This window comes from Coffea arabica, chromosome 3e, assembly GCF_036785885.1.
Source record: "Coffea arabica cultivar ET-39 chromosome 3e, Coffea Arabica ET-39 HiFi, whole genome shotgun sequence".
NCBI classification, from domain to species: Eukaryota; Viridiplantae; Streptophyta; class Magnoliopsida; order Gentianales; family Rubiaceae; genus Coffea; species Coffea arabica.
In genome coordinates, this window is record NC_092315.1 from 16420347 (window position 1) to 16436419 (window position 16073).

Sequence of the window (16073 nt, forward strand, 5' to 3'; positions counted from 1 at the left end):
TTTCTATGATTGTTAGTATTTATTATTTGGTTATTTGATTGCTATGATTTGAGCAAGTTATTTAGCACTTTGACTCTTTAAATCATGATTAATCTGGTACCATTAATTGTGATTATCTAAGGTGTTATTTCTACAATGAAAATTGAGATTTAATATTAGTTCAAGAAGTGCTAAACATAGGGAGTACACTCACGAAAGTAGAGGTGCACCTATGTGGTTTTTAGTGATTCATTTCATGTAATTTCACTGAAGAAATGAACTCGTAGCTAATTTCATAACCATGAGAATAGGTATGGATTAGTTATAAGTATAATTGATTCACTACGAAAGTAGGATTCAAATGCATAAGGAAATTACACCATAACTAGCCTAGATGTAGTATTCAATGATCCAAATATAACACTTGCATGAGTAGTTAGGGATACCACAACCTAAGGAGCTTTTACTTGTTAATTTCTTGTATAAGTGCAGTAGGTTAAATTTCTTATTATTCATTGATAGTCTAAATAATAAAGAAACTTTAGTAATACCGGTAATTGTTCACTCTTCCTTGTGGGATCGACCCGATATATACCCTAAACTACTAGTTGATCTGTATACTTGCAGTGAACGGGTGTAATTCGGTATTTTTTAGCTTGCACGTATGTAAAATACCCGTCAAGTTTTTGGCGCCGTTGCCGGGGAAGATTTGGCAATATCGGTGTGAAGAGCAACTTTATTAATTTAGACAATTTTTCTTATTTTTGTTGTTTTTGCTGTATCTTATGTGTTTTATGTCATTTTTTTTTTTTAATCAACTTTTTTTTTATTTTATTTTTTTCTGTTTTTGTTTGTGTCTTGGAATCTATCCTTCTTAACTAATCTTACTTTTGAGATTGTTTAAAAGTAATTTTAGATAATGAGGAGGGTAGGTGAATTTGGAGGACAATGCTTGAGAAGTGGAAGATTGGCAATGGATGGTTACCAAGTGCAAAACTCCTTCAACAGAGGTAACCAAGAAATTACTGAAGGTATGTCTTTTGAAGATGGTTTAAGGTGCTTAAAGGCAAAATTTGTTGTTATGATGTTACAAGTTCAAATGGACACAATTATGCATGAAATGGAGTAAGGGAGGAATTTTAATGCTTTTAATTCTTATCATGTGATTTGTGACTTGTGTGGAGGTTATCATGCAACTAATACATGTATGCAAGCACAAAATGTGGATTACTATGATGAATTAGAGCATTACAATCCTTATTTTGATCAATACAGTGCTAATTGGAGCAATTCTCTTTCTTATGGTTGGGAAAATCAATGTGCATATAGTGATTATCCATATTTTTATGATTACCAATCTGAAAATGTCCAATATAAAGCAAAACCATCTTGGGAGTTAGCTATAGAAAAATTAGCTAATGTGACTTCCGACCGTTTTGATAGGATTGAGAAAAGAATAGATGAATTAACTTCTCACTTTGGCAGAATAAATGAGCAATTGAATGCATTGTGTGAGGTTATTTCTTCTAATAAATTGCAAAATGATCCTAGCATGAATGGTAGGAATGTTGTATGTGAAAATGGATTGCATGTTGATGAAAATGACGAATCTCAATTGTGTTTCAATGAGCAAATGTCCATTTCACAAGATAATATCTTTGGAACTAACTTTGAGTCTCAAGAGGAGAGTTTTAATGACTCATTTTTCACCCCTCTTGAGGAGTGCATTGAAAGTATAGGTTCTAAGGGTATTGCTGCCCAAGATACTCTCATGGCATTCCCGTTGGTAAGTTCTCAAGTGGTGCATATTCAAGGTAATATTTATGAAACACTTGGAATATGTAAGTCACTTTCATTTCTCACATCATTAGAATATGTGACTTTTGCTATAAAGTCACCTTTTAATGATCCACCACGACCTAAAATGGTGGATTATTCGTTAACTAAGCCTCCTTGAAAAATGAGGTAGTCAAGCTATTGACTTTAAAGAAGCGCTTATTGGGAGGCAACCCAATGTTTGTTTAAGTTTATGTTATTTTGGGGTGATTTTATGTTTAAAGTATATGTTTGAGTTATTTTGTTATTTTTCATTTGTAGGTATTGGAAATGGAAGCAAAAGTGACCAAATGAGGTGAAAAAGGCGAAATTTGATCAAGGAACTCAACCCCTCAATTTGAGTAATTGTTGTTTTTGATTTGTTAGAAGGGGTTAAAATGCATATTTTGATCATTTTACATGTGCATGCATTGAGAATTTTAGCAAACAAATGATCTATGATGCATTTTGAGTGATTGGGGTACAAATGGTAATTTTTCAAAGTTGGCTTTCTGCAAAAATTTCGCAGAAGAAAACGCATTTGGGCTGAAAACGCGCCTTAGAATCGCGTTTTCCATAATCGCGTTTTCGATTCTGCGCCTATACTGAAGAAAACGCGCCTTCAAAACGCGACAGGAAGTCGCGTTTTCTACCAAGTCGCGTTTTCCAGCCTGATCAAAAATTGAAAACGCGACTTCAAATACGCGACTTAAAGTCGCGTTTTATAACACAGTCGCGTTTTCGATCCTGCAAGATATGTGAAGAAACGCGACTTCATAAAACGCGGCTTGGTGGCGCGTTTTGATGAGTCGCGTTTTCGGAGAAAAAAAAAATGCAGATTCCTTGATTCTCTTTTTTCTTCTTTTCCTGTACCTTGAGTTGCTTATTGTATATTGTATATAGGTACATCACCAAAACAAAGGTTTGAAATTACGGATCGCCGTTTTGTTTTATTAAGCCTTTGTTATCACTTTTGTTTCTTATTTTTCATTTTTAGGATTACATCACTAATGGTTATCCAATGAAACTCATGAAGCGTTGGAGATACACGGACAATGGATTTTGAAGCTTCATATTCAATCGCAACAATAGGGGAGTATTACTTTCTTTATCTTGATTTTCCTTTTTACACATTGAGGACAATGTGTATGTTAAGTGTGGGGGGAGAATTGAGATTATATACATTGTATGTGATTGAATTATTAGTTGCAAATATTGGGCTTGTGTTAAAATTCAAAATTTTTCTAAAATCTTGTCCAAAATTGCAAACTTGCCCCAAAAAGTTTCATATTTTTTCAATTTTATCCAAGGGGTAACAAGTTCCATACCATTAGTAGTTCAAATTCCTTCTACATTTGAGATAAATATATATGATTTGGGAACTTCTTTTCTCATTTAACTTGGAAATGACTATTATGTGATTATAATTTTGCATTTGTAGGAAAATATATCTTGTGAAGTGGAGAAAATTATGCCTATATTTTTTTTGCATATTTGATGAAATTTCTTCTCTTTATTGGATTTTATAAGTTAAGTGATAAATATGGTCAATAAGTGCAATACTCTTCTCATGATTATTTTTTTTAGAAAATTATTATTCTCTTTGGTATTAAAAAAAAAAAAAGAAAAAAATGATGAAAAATGAAAAAAAATGAAGAAAAAGAGAAAAAAAAAAACAAAAGAGAAAAGAAAATAAATAAAAATTCTTCTACTCCAATGATTCTTGTACTTAGTAACCGGATGTCTTCATCTAAAAATGTCGACTTTCGCGTAAAACGGTACTTGAATTAAGAGTATGCAAAGCAACTTGAGTATGTGAAGTGTTGAGTAACCGGTGATCTTCATCTAAAAATGTCGATTCTCGCGTAAAAAGATACTTTCACAACTTAAGTAATATTTAGCTACGTTATATGAATAAATATCTGTTTAAGTAGAATAAAAAGATGATCATGGGTTTAGAAAGCATATTATTGGCCATATGAGTTACTTGCGTATGAAAGTGGTTAAGGATGAGGAATTGACTTGAATTTGTTATAATGGTGGTATAATTGGCTCTCCTTTACTTGATATTATGAGTACTTGAACTTAATTGAATAATTGCATAATGGTTATTTACTTTGTTTTGAGGAAATGAAGTTGAAATGCTACATATGTTTATTTTCAAATTTTGGATCATTGTTGGTTTGTATTTTTATTGCTTGAGGACAAGCAATGATTCAAGTGTGGGGGTATTTGATAAGAGTTTATTTTACGTATTTTTTAGTGTGTTTTATTAGTTAATTTTGGTTTGATTATTTAGTTTTATAACTAGAATAACTAAGGTTTTGGTAAAAAACTACATTTTATGTTAAAGTGGCTAAACATTGCATTTTATGGATTTTTATGGTAAAAACTTCATATTTTGTAGGTTTAATGATTCAATCATCAAATGAAGTGCATTGAGAATATATTTGGATTATTGATGATGGATTAAAGTTGTGAAAATAAAATATGAAGTGTAAAAGGAAGAAATGCAATTTGAGGACAAAAATCAAGAAAAGTCAGCTTTCACAACTCAGACACATTTTCGTATTTTGACTATATCAGGAGCTACAATGATCGGATCAAGGTGATCTTGGTACCATTTTGAAGCTAAGAGATATATCTACATTTGGTATGAATACATCAAAGTCCAATTCAGCCGTTTTCTTGGTCAAAAGGTCGAAACACAGAAACTTATCTGGATGGTCGAAAGCTGAAGCCCAGAATTGACCAGTCTATGGTATTTTGACCATATCTCAGTCCACCGATCTCCAAATTAGATGATTCTTGAAGCATTGGAACTCTAATTCAAAGGGCTACAACTTTTGTGTTTTGCACAAAAGCCAGTTCGGCTTTCATCATGGAGAAAAATGCAGTTGAAGTGAGGTCAAAAGTAAAAACGTGTATGGCAGCCGAATTTCTGTAATTTGCTCAGCCATTTTTCTCATCTTCACACTACTTTCCAGCTAGAGTTGGAGAGAAAACGTAGGCTGCACATGCTTCAGAAGACATAAGGAAGAGATATAGCCAAGGTTCCAAGTCAAAAGCCATTATTTTTGACTCCCTTAACAAATCCAGATTTGGAGAATCAAAGTGGAGAGTCATAGCAGAAATTTATGACTGGTAAGGGAAGGACTTTTCATCAGCTTATATGTAGAGACATTTGAGGTCTATGAGGAGAGAGGAATCATACGGGAGAAGCTTGGAGTCTGCAAAAATGTAGTTTTTCCATTCTCTTAGTATTAGATTAGTTTAGTATAGAGTAGTAGTTCATCCTTCTTGTTTATTAGCTAGGCAAAGATGAAGAAGGAGATGAAGAAGGCAAGGAAAGAGCTCATGTGACAAGGGTTATTTTTCCTTTCCAACTCTTTATCTTTTGTATTTGATTCCAAGTTTAGCTAATATACAAGTTCTGGATTTTATATTTAATATGTGTCTTTAAAGTTTATACCTTGGGTTTGGTTGAACTTTCTATGATTGTTAGTATTTATTATTTGGTTATTTGATTGCTATGATTTGAGCAAGTTATTTAGCACTTTGACTCTTTAAATCATGATTAATCTGGTACCATTAATTGTGATTATCTAAGGTGTTATTTCTACAATGAAAATTGAGATTTAATATTAGTTCAAGAAGTGCTAAACATAGGGAGTACACTCACGAAAGTAGAGGTGCACCTATGTGGTTTTTAGTGATTCATTTCATGTAATTTCACTGAAGAAATGAACTCGTAGCTAATTTCATAACCATGAGAATAGGTATGGATTAGTTATAAGTATAATTGATTCACTACGAAAGTAGGATTCAAATGCATAAGGAAATTACACCATAACTATCCTAGATGTAGTATTCAATGATCCAAATATAACACTTGCATGAGTAGTTAGGGATACCACAACCTAAGGAGCTTTTACTTGTTAATTTCTTGTATAAGTGCAGTAGGTTAAATTTCTTATTATTCATTGATAGTCTAAATAATAAAGAAACTTTAGTAATACCGGTAATTGTTCACTCTTCCTTGTGGGATCGACCCGATATATACCCTAAACTACTAGTTGATCTGTATACTTGCAGTGAACGGGTGTAATTCGGTATTTTTTAGCTTGCACGTATGTAAAATACCCGTCACCTAACACGACAAGCTAACATAAAACAAGCACAGGAAACATATACATTGCACGAAGAGACAACGTAGTAATCCTGTTCTTTGCACTATCCAGAGCTGGTGACTTGCTGTACTACTTGATTCAACAAATTTGACAGTGAGGATAGCGATGGTAAGGACCCTCCAGAATTTAGTGTATCTTTGAGTGGGTCAGTATAAACCAATATTTGACGTACCAATATTTAGTGTGTTGGAGTATTTTAATAAAATAGTTAAATTCTCAAGTAAAGGTGTAAGTTACAAGGAAAATAAATTGGTAAAATTTTCTGCAATTTATAGGTGTTTGAATGGTCTTGAACAAAGACTTATTTTATGAAATTATGGCTTTTCAATTACATTGAGGTTTTGTAACTTACAATTCAAATTTGACTTGAATGGGTGTTGACTAAAGAATTATTATGTGAAATTATGATTTTTCAATTACAATAAGTTTTTGTAACCAACAATACAAATTTGAATGTGTTTTGAATGGCCAATAATTTTAACATTTACTTGGTATCTTGTTAGTAGTGTAGGTTATGTTTGTCTAACTTTTTTTCACCTATAAATATGCATAGTTGAGATAGAAAAAAAAAACAACTTATGTTTTGTGAGCTACGATTCATAAGAGAAATACTATCTACTCTTTTGTTATTTTCTATCTCATATATTGGCAAGAAAAATAGGTGTTAGTGGAGTTATACTCTCTTAGTTGTGCAGATTAATAGAGTGACAGCAAGTGTGGTTGAGCTATTGTATCTTAGGGGTGATAAGCTGGAGATTCTGCTGCACCGGAATTGATTCTTTCGTAGAGGCTTGAATCACCTTAAAAAAAGCGAGATATCCATGTTTCAACCCTCCACATTTGTGTATTATTATATTATTATTTTAACTATTTTAATATAGTTAATTTTATAATTGTTAAAATTATTATTATAATTATTGTTTTTGTATTTTTGTTCTAATGGAACAACAATTTTAAGGTGCTTCAAATCAAGATGGAGTTCAACTTATAAGTCCTTACTGTCAACTCAAGTGACTTGAGTAGTCTACCTATGGACAGGAAAAAATGAGAAGATCTCAACCAATGAGATATATGAAGTATAAAAGAATATTTGTGAAGAAAAATTCAGCAAAAAGGGAAGTTGTTGAATTCCATTGCTTGAATTAATTGTTATGTAATCTTTCTAATGAAGCTCATATCTTTTATGAAATTTCTTATCCTATTACCAAAAAATCTGGAAGAAGAACAGATCAAAGGAGTTCAAATTGCTGAAAAACTACAACTTGCTACAACATTACACAAGTTGCAATCATGCATTTTGGAAGAAAATGTGCCTTCTTAACAAGTAAAAAATGAATTCTTATTTCTTCTAATGGGCAAACGGGTAAGCAACTTGATTACTTGATCTATTGAAGAGTTTATGTATAACCAAATTAACCTAGATAAATTTGGCTTGTGTGATATGGTCATATTATTGGAAACCCTTGATTTGATAAAAGAAATTCATACTAGTTGTATAATGTCCATATTTCATGCTCCCGAGTTATGGTTGATAAGGAGAAACACCTCGAGATATTCCACCAAAGTATCCAATATGTAAGTCAGAAACCCAACTCTGACCCAAAAGTTTAAGTCATTAGGTCTCGGACCCTCACTTACATATTAACCACTCTTTCTCCATCTTTCGGACTAATGTGGGACATAATCCTTTACTCATGAATCTAACAAATCTCCGCTTTTATGAGTAACCCCCACATTAAACTCAAATTTACACGCCCTTCTTCGAGTCTACTTTAATACTCAACAGAAACCCACCTTATCATCTAAGGTCACCTCTTCTCCCAAACATGGACCCACTTTTCTTCAACATCAAAACTATATTCTGGACCCCTGCCAACCTTTTGGCTCCTTGGTCTAAGGACAACCGAACCCCTACCAAACCCATGGAACACCTAGTCCAACACTAGCCAAACTCCTTAGTACTTTGGCACTTCAGTCCACCATTAAGAAGAGAATTTTTAATGGTCTAACTCCGAGAAGAATCCACTTGTCTATGAATAGCCCAATCTCACAACCTGAAGTTCTTATACCAATTTGATAGGGAGAAACACCTCGAGAGAGTCCATCAAAGAGCTCAATATATAAGTTAGAAACCCAACTCTGACCCAAAAACTTAAGCCATTAGGTTTCGGTCCCTTACTTACATATTAACCGCTCTTTCTCTATTTCTCAGAGCAATGTGGGATATAATCTTTTACTCATGAACCTAACAATGCTAGTATGCAAATTTTACTCCATCCTTCTCAAAATGATGGGCATGATCAATTGAGCTATTTACTTGAATTTTTTAATTTTAATAGATGTAAACTCCACTCATTGCGTATACAATACGAATTTGTATAATATCTTGTGTCAAGTTGAATTTCAAAGCAGCACCATAAATTCTTTAACGTGTGTTATAAGAATTTTGCTATTACTTGTGGTGTTTGATAAGCGGATGAATATGTGTGACTTTAAAAAATGAAGATTATATTGTTATGTGGATATATATGTGATTGATTGTCAAAGAATTATAGGGAGTCAGGAAGTTATGGTCATCCCATCTATATTGAATTAATTTGAGTGGAATATCTTTTTTCTAGAATTGTGAAAGCTTCAAAAAAATGCAGGTCATAGTGCATACTATCAATAATGGTGCTTACAGAATTTGTTAGCCACAATGACAAACATTTGTGTTTTTTCAAAGTTTATCAGTTTAGTGTATATCTTATATCATGGGGAATTTTATTTGATATACTTTGTAATTGGTGAAAGTCATGTTACGACTCATAGACTTCAATCTATGTTTGGTGATTCTTATGAGATTGATAAAAAAAAATTAGAAATAGTGGGAGGTATTTTCTTTGCATTAAATTAATGCAAAGAATTAGATTAATTACTTGAGGATACTCTATTAAATGTCATGGATCTATATTTTGACAAATATATATACAAATCTCATGTGATACCATGTTATAATTGCAATTTGTGGGTATGAATTTTAAAGTTACGATTAATTGCAATATTAAATGACATTGAGTATTATATTTTTGGATTTCTTAATTCTTTCTTTGAGTTTGTGCAAATGGACACATACTCAAAAGTGGTACTATAATGTGAAGGCACTTGAAGTAGGTATTTCATACTCTTGCGAAAAGAAATTATATGGAAATTCCATGGAGATGGTAAATATGGTTCCTAGTAGGTTTATAGACTACTGGCTTACTAGATGAAATTGAGAATTATTGAGAAATAGAGTAGTTCCTAGTAGTAAACTAATGGTCATCTATGTTGATGATTTCTAGTGAGACTACTCGCTACTAGGATAGAAAAAAAATTGAAAAACATTGAGCCTTCACTTAAAGTGTATATAATTGCTTGTATGGCAATTATGTGAGAAATATTCTCACAAAATATTGGTATTATCACTGTATTATTGTGATACATGATGAAAATAATTTGACTCAAGTGTCAATGAGATCATGTCTTTGTTTATGTTTTGTGATGATAGTGAATAACTCAAGCTTGAGGCAAAGATATGATAAAGCATGAGAGGGATGTGACTAAAGTTCATGAATCATAAATCACATGTAAGAATACCCAACCTAATGATTGGAGATCCCAAGAGTTAGGTTCAAAGGGGAAAACGAATTACATAGTGATTTGAATAAAGATATGCACAACTTTATATATTAATATTCCATCCATATGATATATGTGCATATACATCCTGTAATGGAAGAAAGATTTAGCCATATTGCTCTTAATGAAATCTATAGCTCCTATGAGTGGGGTGTTTGAGTTACGGGAGCACCCTTGATGGATTTCACCTATATGAGTGTTATGGGTAGGGCTGCCCTAAAGAGAATTGGGACTTGTTCTCTTACAAACTCATGAAAAAATTGGGATTGAGTACAAGGCCGTAAAGTAACAGTTTTATTAGCTCATGAGAACACTTGGACGATTGTGTATGTAAAGTGATATCCAATATCCCAAAAGTAGCCATAGTTCAAGACCGGATTTCACTACTGGCTCTAGTATTAGAAATTACTATAACACTAAATATAGGTTCAAGGCATTGCTAACTATATTATGCATGTTAGTCCTTTCTTGCCATATAATATTATACTATTTTATTTTATTAAAATAAGTGGGGGATTGTTGCAGTATTTTGATAAAACAGTTAAATTCTCAATTAAAGGTGTAAGTTACAAGGAAAATAAATTGGTAAAATTTTCTGCAATTTATAGGTGTTTGAATGGTTTTGAATAAAGACTTATTATATGAAATTATGGCTTTTCAATTACATTGAGGTTTTGTAACTTACAATTCAAATTTGAATTGAATGGGTGTTGACTAAAGAATTATTATGTGAAATTATGAATTTTCAATTACAATAAGCTTTTGTAACCTACAATACAAATTTGAATGTGTTTTGAATAGTCAATAATTTTAACACTTACTTGGCGTCTTGTTAGTAGTGTAGGTTATGTTTGTCTAACTTTTCTTCACCTATAAATATGCATAGTTGAGATAGAAAAAAAAAACTTATATTTTGTGAGCTACAATTCATAAGAGAAAAACTATCTACTCCTTTGTTATTTTCTATCTCATAAAAATCAGTGTTAGTGGACCTATACTCTCTTAGTTGTACAGATTAATGAGAGTGACAACAAGTGTGGTTGGACTGCTGTATTTTGAGGGCGACAAGCTAGAAATTTTGCTGCACCGGAATTGATTCTTCCGCAGAGGCTTGAATCACCTTAAAGAAAACAAGATATCCGTGCTTCAGTCCTCCACATTTGTGTATTATTATATTATTATTTTAACTATTTTATTATAGTTAATTTTATAATTGTTAAAATTATTATTATAATTATTGTTAATTTTGTTATTTAACATTTGTATTTTTGTTCTAGCGGAACAACATGGTGTATCGAGGCGGAGGGAGTATTATCCTTGCTGTATATATATCTTCTTTACATAAATGATTTGAATTACAGTTATTGAGGTACAGAATTCTATAAAAGAAAAAAAAGAAGAAAAACCTCAAGAATTTTTCATAAAGATCATGGAAGCTCAGGCCAACCAAACCCTGAGGAAGACCCTGCTTGTCATCAACAGTATCATTCTAGCTATAGGTAACTGCGGTTCCCCACTTCTTCTCCGTCTCTACTTCGTTAAAGGAGGGAAAAGAATATGGCTATCAAGCTGGTTACAGACCGCAGCATGGCCTATTATTTTCATCCCTCTACTGATTTCCTATGTCCACCGCCGCAAAACTGATCAAGGGCCCAAAAAATCCAAGCTTATTCTAATGAAATATCAAGTCTTCCTCGCCACTGCTTCCATCGGCCTCCTTACAGGCTTAGATGACTATTTCTACGGCTATGGGGCGGCGCGGCTTCCGGTATCAACCTCGGCTATTATCATTGCTACACAGCTTGCTTTCACTGCTTTATTTGCTTTCCTTCTTGTCAAGCAAAAGTTTACAGCCTATTCGGTGAATGCCATCGTCTTGTTGACGGTGGGATCGGCCGTTTTGGGCTTACATGCTAGCAGTGATCGGCCTAAGGGAGAATCAAATAAGATGTACGTTTTAGGGTTCCTCATGACGCTGGCAGCTGCGGCTTTGTACGGCTTGATTTTGCCAATGGTGGAGCTGATGTATATGAAGGCGAAGCAGCCGATTACGTATACTTTGGTGCTGGAGATTCAGCTGGTTATGTGTTTCTTCGCCACTGCTTTCTGCACTGTTGGGATGCTCATAAACAACGATTTTCAGGTTTCTTTTCACTCCATTCAGAAAATATAGATTGCATCCTGCATCTTGTTATTCGTATAAATTTGTTACTTTTCTCAATGTCTCAAAATAAGATTTACCACAAAATGAGAAAAAAAAAAGGAAGAAACAAAATAAAATTTCTTAAACTCCCAAAAAATAAAACAGAAAGAAAAAGAGTAAGCTGTTAAAATTCCTGCCACCCTATAATAGGAAGTTGTCACATGTAGTGATCAAGGAATGAGTCGATTGTCAAATTTGAGACTCGAAAAGATGAGATTGCCCAAACCAGTGAATATTTTGAACTAAAAATAATGTACGTAAATTGGGTTTAAGTAACTCATACGTGATTGGTACGAATCAGGAGAGGTTATTGAGAAAAAAATGGTATTAAACGGACAAAGTATTATATACATTAGCCGTGATAAATGTGAGTTTGTGTATTTATGTAATAAATCATTTTAAACTAAGATATATCAACTAATGTCCATTAATCAACTAATAGAAAAATTGTTTGAAATTGACCAAATCTCATTTCAATTGGTTTGTGAAGAAACGAGCCAAGACAAATGGATTGCATAAACAATGAAAAAAAAGGAACACTTAAGGTTCACACTCAATTACAGCGTCAGCTTTGATTTCTTTCCTGCAGGCCTTGGTATTGGTAGTAGCATGACTAGGGTGGATTCAGTCAAAATAGTTCGGCAGATCTGCCGAACTATTTTAAATATCTTTAATTTTCCTGCCGAGCTAGAGTTGAAAGACAAAATATCTTTAATTTTCCTAGATTTTATTTCCAATCTCCAGGCTGATTGGAAGGACTCTCTTTCTCTCTCTCAACAATACATATATATATATATATGTATGTATGACTTTTTCTATTCTGTGTCCTCAAGGCACAAGATGAGATAAGTAAAGAGTGCGAGCGAGCCAATATAATATTCAAACATTATCATCCGTCCTCAGATCATGTAAAATTTTACTTATAAAATCTAAATTCTTTTACTTATAAACGGAATTCTTCCATACATCCTTATCCAAAAATTTGAAAGAAATGTTTCCTTTCTTGTGAACATCAATTCAAGGGTGAGTTTGTTAAATGACTGCGTTTTCACTTTGAAGAACACAAAGCCAAATGTCGAATAAAAGATTGTGTTTCAGATTAAACACAACTGAAATATGTCTCCACAGTCCACTCTCTCTCTAACATCAATTATCTAGCCCAAAATTTATGAAGTCTAGTGCCATGTTATTAATGAGGAAAACTGCATCTGGACCTGGTGCTGTGACAATGATCAGTCACAATCTTTCGAGTTGTGTAATGGTTAAATTATCATAATATTTTAGCTCTTTTCGTGCCTAAATATGTGAATGTGATTTACCTGGTTATCACAAATTTTCACACGATATATAGGTTCACTTAGAATTTACACAAGGTGTACAATTTAAATGCGTTAACGTGTTCACTTACAGGTTCTATTTTAGTGCAAATTGTCTTGAATAATCCCATCAACATTTTTGTACCGTTTCCACCTCTTCGAGTTGGTATACTAGATGTAACATTTTATTTTTGTTTAAATTCTTTAAGGGAGAGGGGTGGAAAGGAATAACAATCATAAGAAGAATGAAATCCTTAATCTATACATATATTAAGCGACTCAATAACTTGATTGTATGTTTAATTTTCACAATCTGAAGTTACTTTTAGCAGCGCCTAACATATTTCAACAATAATGTCTACAGAACTTTCAAAGCAGTTTAAATAACTAGAATTCATTTTCCTAGCTCAAACCTCCACTTAAACAATGCACAGGATGTGGATTACATATCCATATGCATATATAGGACAATACTTGTATCACGGAGGCTGTAATTTTTAAAATCACACATACAGTATAAATGCATGAGATTTTAAGACATTGGGAAGGTGTTCATTTTTTAGCGCGAGGTATATTAATAATTGAGCGATAATGTTAGTATTATATTGAGGAATTGATTATATTAGAACACTGTCAACGTGTTTATAGACATCTTTAACTTTGTAATCTTGATTTTTTCCTATATATAATATGGGGTAACGTTTAGCAGTACCTAACATGTCATGCCTTCAAATCCAAGAGATACACACTCCAAATCTTTATTTATGTCATCTCCAATTCAAAAGGAAACCAAAAGAAAAATCACTTCATACATAACCGTAAAATATGCAACTCAAGAGGAAAAGATGCAATTCCAAAGTGTTGATTCTTGTTGCTAAGAACCATACATGTAGACAATTGATCATATAGAAAATTTACCAAACAAAAGTAAATTATACTTACCCCCTGTGGTTTAGTATTTTTGTACATAACTCTCTCATGGTTTGGATTAAAATGCTAAAGTAACGGAATTTGCAATCCATAGCGGAGTTACCTAAAATGTCAAAAATACTCCTATGTAAAGTTTAAAATTATTTATTAACCACAGGGGGTTATGTATATATTTTAAAAATCATAAGGAGGTTATATGGTAAAACATTAAACCATAAGAGGGTTATATGGTAAAATATAAAACCATATAAGGTTAGTGAGTCATGTATATTATGTTTATATATTTTGGTCACTTCAACCATTTTAATTTTTAAACAAGGATAATTTTGACATTTTTAAATATTCCGTTACGAATGATCATTTCCGTCACTTTGCTACTTTAGTATTAGAGGGCATATGTGTATTAAGGGAAAAATCAAAACCATCAAAACAAAGAGGAAATATACAAGTCTTATGAGGATATTGGATTTGCAGGAAGGTGTTTGTTTTAGATTTTGCATTGCTTCCTCCATATCCTTATCCTCTTACCGTTTCGATCATATTGTTTTCTCCTGTTGGTTATACTTATTTATTCTTCACTACATAAGTAACTATTCATATTATAATAATCATAACTAATATGCTAGTTAATCGGGGGATAAACTTTTGATTTTTGTATTGGACATGCATTGATATCAATGCTTACAAAGTAAGTTAGCCAAAACAGTTCTGTTTATGTTAGAATGTCTAATAATTTTGGCCCTATGGTATCTCAAGTGTTTTGCCAATACTTATCTTCTTATTCTTTTACAATTTAGTTTTTTTTTATTTATGGCCAATTTGTAGTCAGTCCTACTCATTTTTGTCCCTAAAACAGGACCTTACTGATGTGAATGCTATAACATCATTCTTTTGCACGTATACTTTAGCAAATTTAGCTGACATCAATGCTATAATATGTTGCAGGCCAGTTATGAAACTGGAATTAATGATTTTGGCCTTTAATTGGATCTCAAATGCTTTTAAGACATTATATTCTTCATATGCTTTTTTTTGGCTTTTTTTTTTCTAGTGGCAATTTGTACTGAGCCTATTTAATTTTATCTAAAACTGGACCTTACTAATGTGAATGCTAAACCATTTTATCTTGAACTTTAGCAAAATATTTAACATCAATGCTGTAACATTTTGCAGGCCATTTCTAGGGAGGCAAGAGAATATGAGCTTGGAGAAACCAAATACTACATTGTGCTTGTTTCTTGTGCCATTGTTTCACAATGCTTTTTCATGGGTGCCATTGGAGTCATCTTTTGTGCTTCATCGTTGCTATCGGGCATTATGATAGCTGTTTTGCTTCCAGTCACAGAAATATTAGCCGTCATTTTCTTCAATGAAAAATTCCAAGCAGAAAAGGCTGTTGCTCTTGTCCTCTCTCTTTGGGGATTTGTCTCGTACTTCTATGGCGACATTAGTAAAACCAAGTTGGAGGAGGAGAGAAAGGATGAGAGGATCATTCCATCTCAAGCAACAGGGATGACCTAGTTGGCGCTCAATTAAAACAATTAATGTTCTATATATATATCCTCAACATATGTAAGCTTGTCAACGTATGTAAAAATATTTATAGCTAGGCATTCCATTTTATGGATCATTCAAAATTTGGATGTTGCCCTGCTTAATAAACTCAAAGATAAATAATGATAAAAAAAGTTTAAAAAATTGTGACTTTGATTATAGTTTTTGTATCAGTGGATCAATAGAATTATAGTTTTTTCCATAAATTCAGCTAGAGCTCCATATTTTTTGACTTTCATTTTACACAATTATCAAATCTAAAGTAAAGGATAATAAACAAATCTTAATGATTTCTGTAGTATTATAGACGCTCCAACTTTAAAATTTACAAATACATAAAATTCTCATAATCATTGATTTTTAGTGCTTGAGATTTTAAAAACTCACTTGAGTGTCTAAAAGATGGATGGGGTGGATAATTAAAAT

The 16073-nt window shown here is 32.6% G+C and overlaps 1 protein-coding gene across 1 annotated transcript in view; it reads left to right on the forward strand.

Moving 5' to 3' along the window:
• The window catches only part of LOC113734619 (purine permease 3-like), a 28249-nt gene extending 12635 nt beyond the window's left edge, over positions 1–15614 (forward strand). The window contains exons 2-3 of the mRNA XM_027261222.2: positions 11020–11787; positions 15267–15614. Of these exons, the coding sequence (XP_027117023.2) occupies positions 11020–11787; positions 15267–15614 (1116 nt within the window). The remainder of the gene's footprint in view (positions 1–11019; positions 11788–15266) is intronic.
• Positions 15615–16073: the final 459 nt, after the last annotated feature.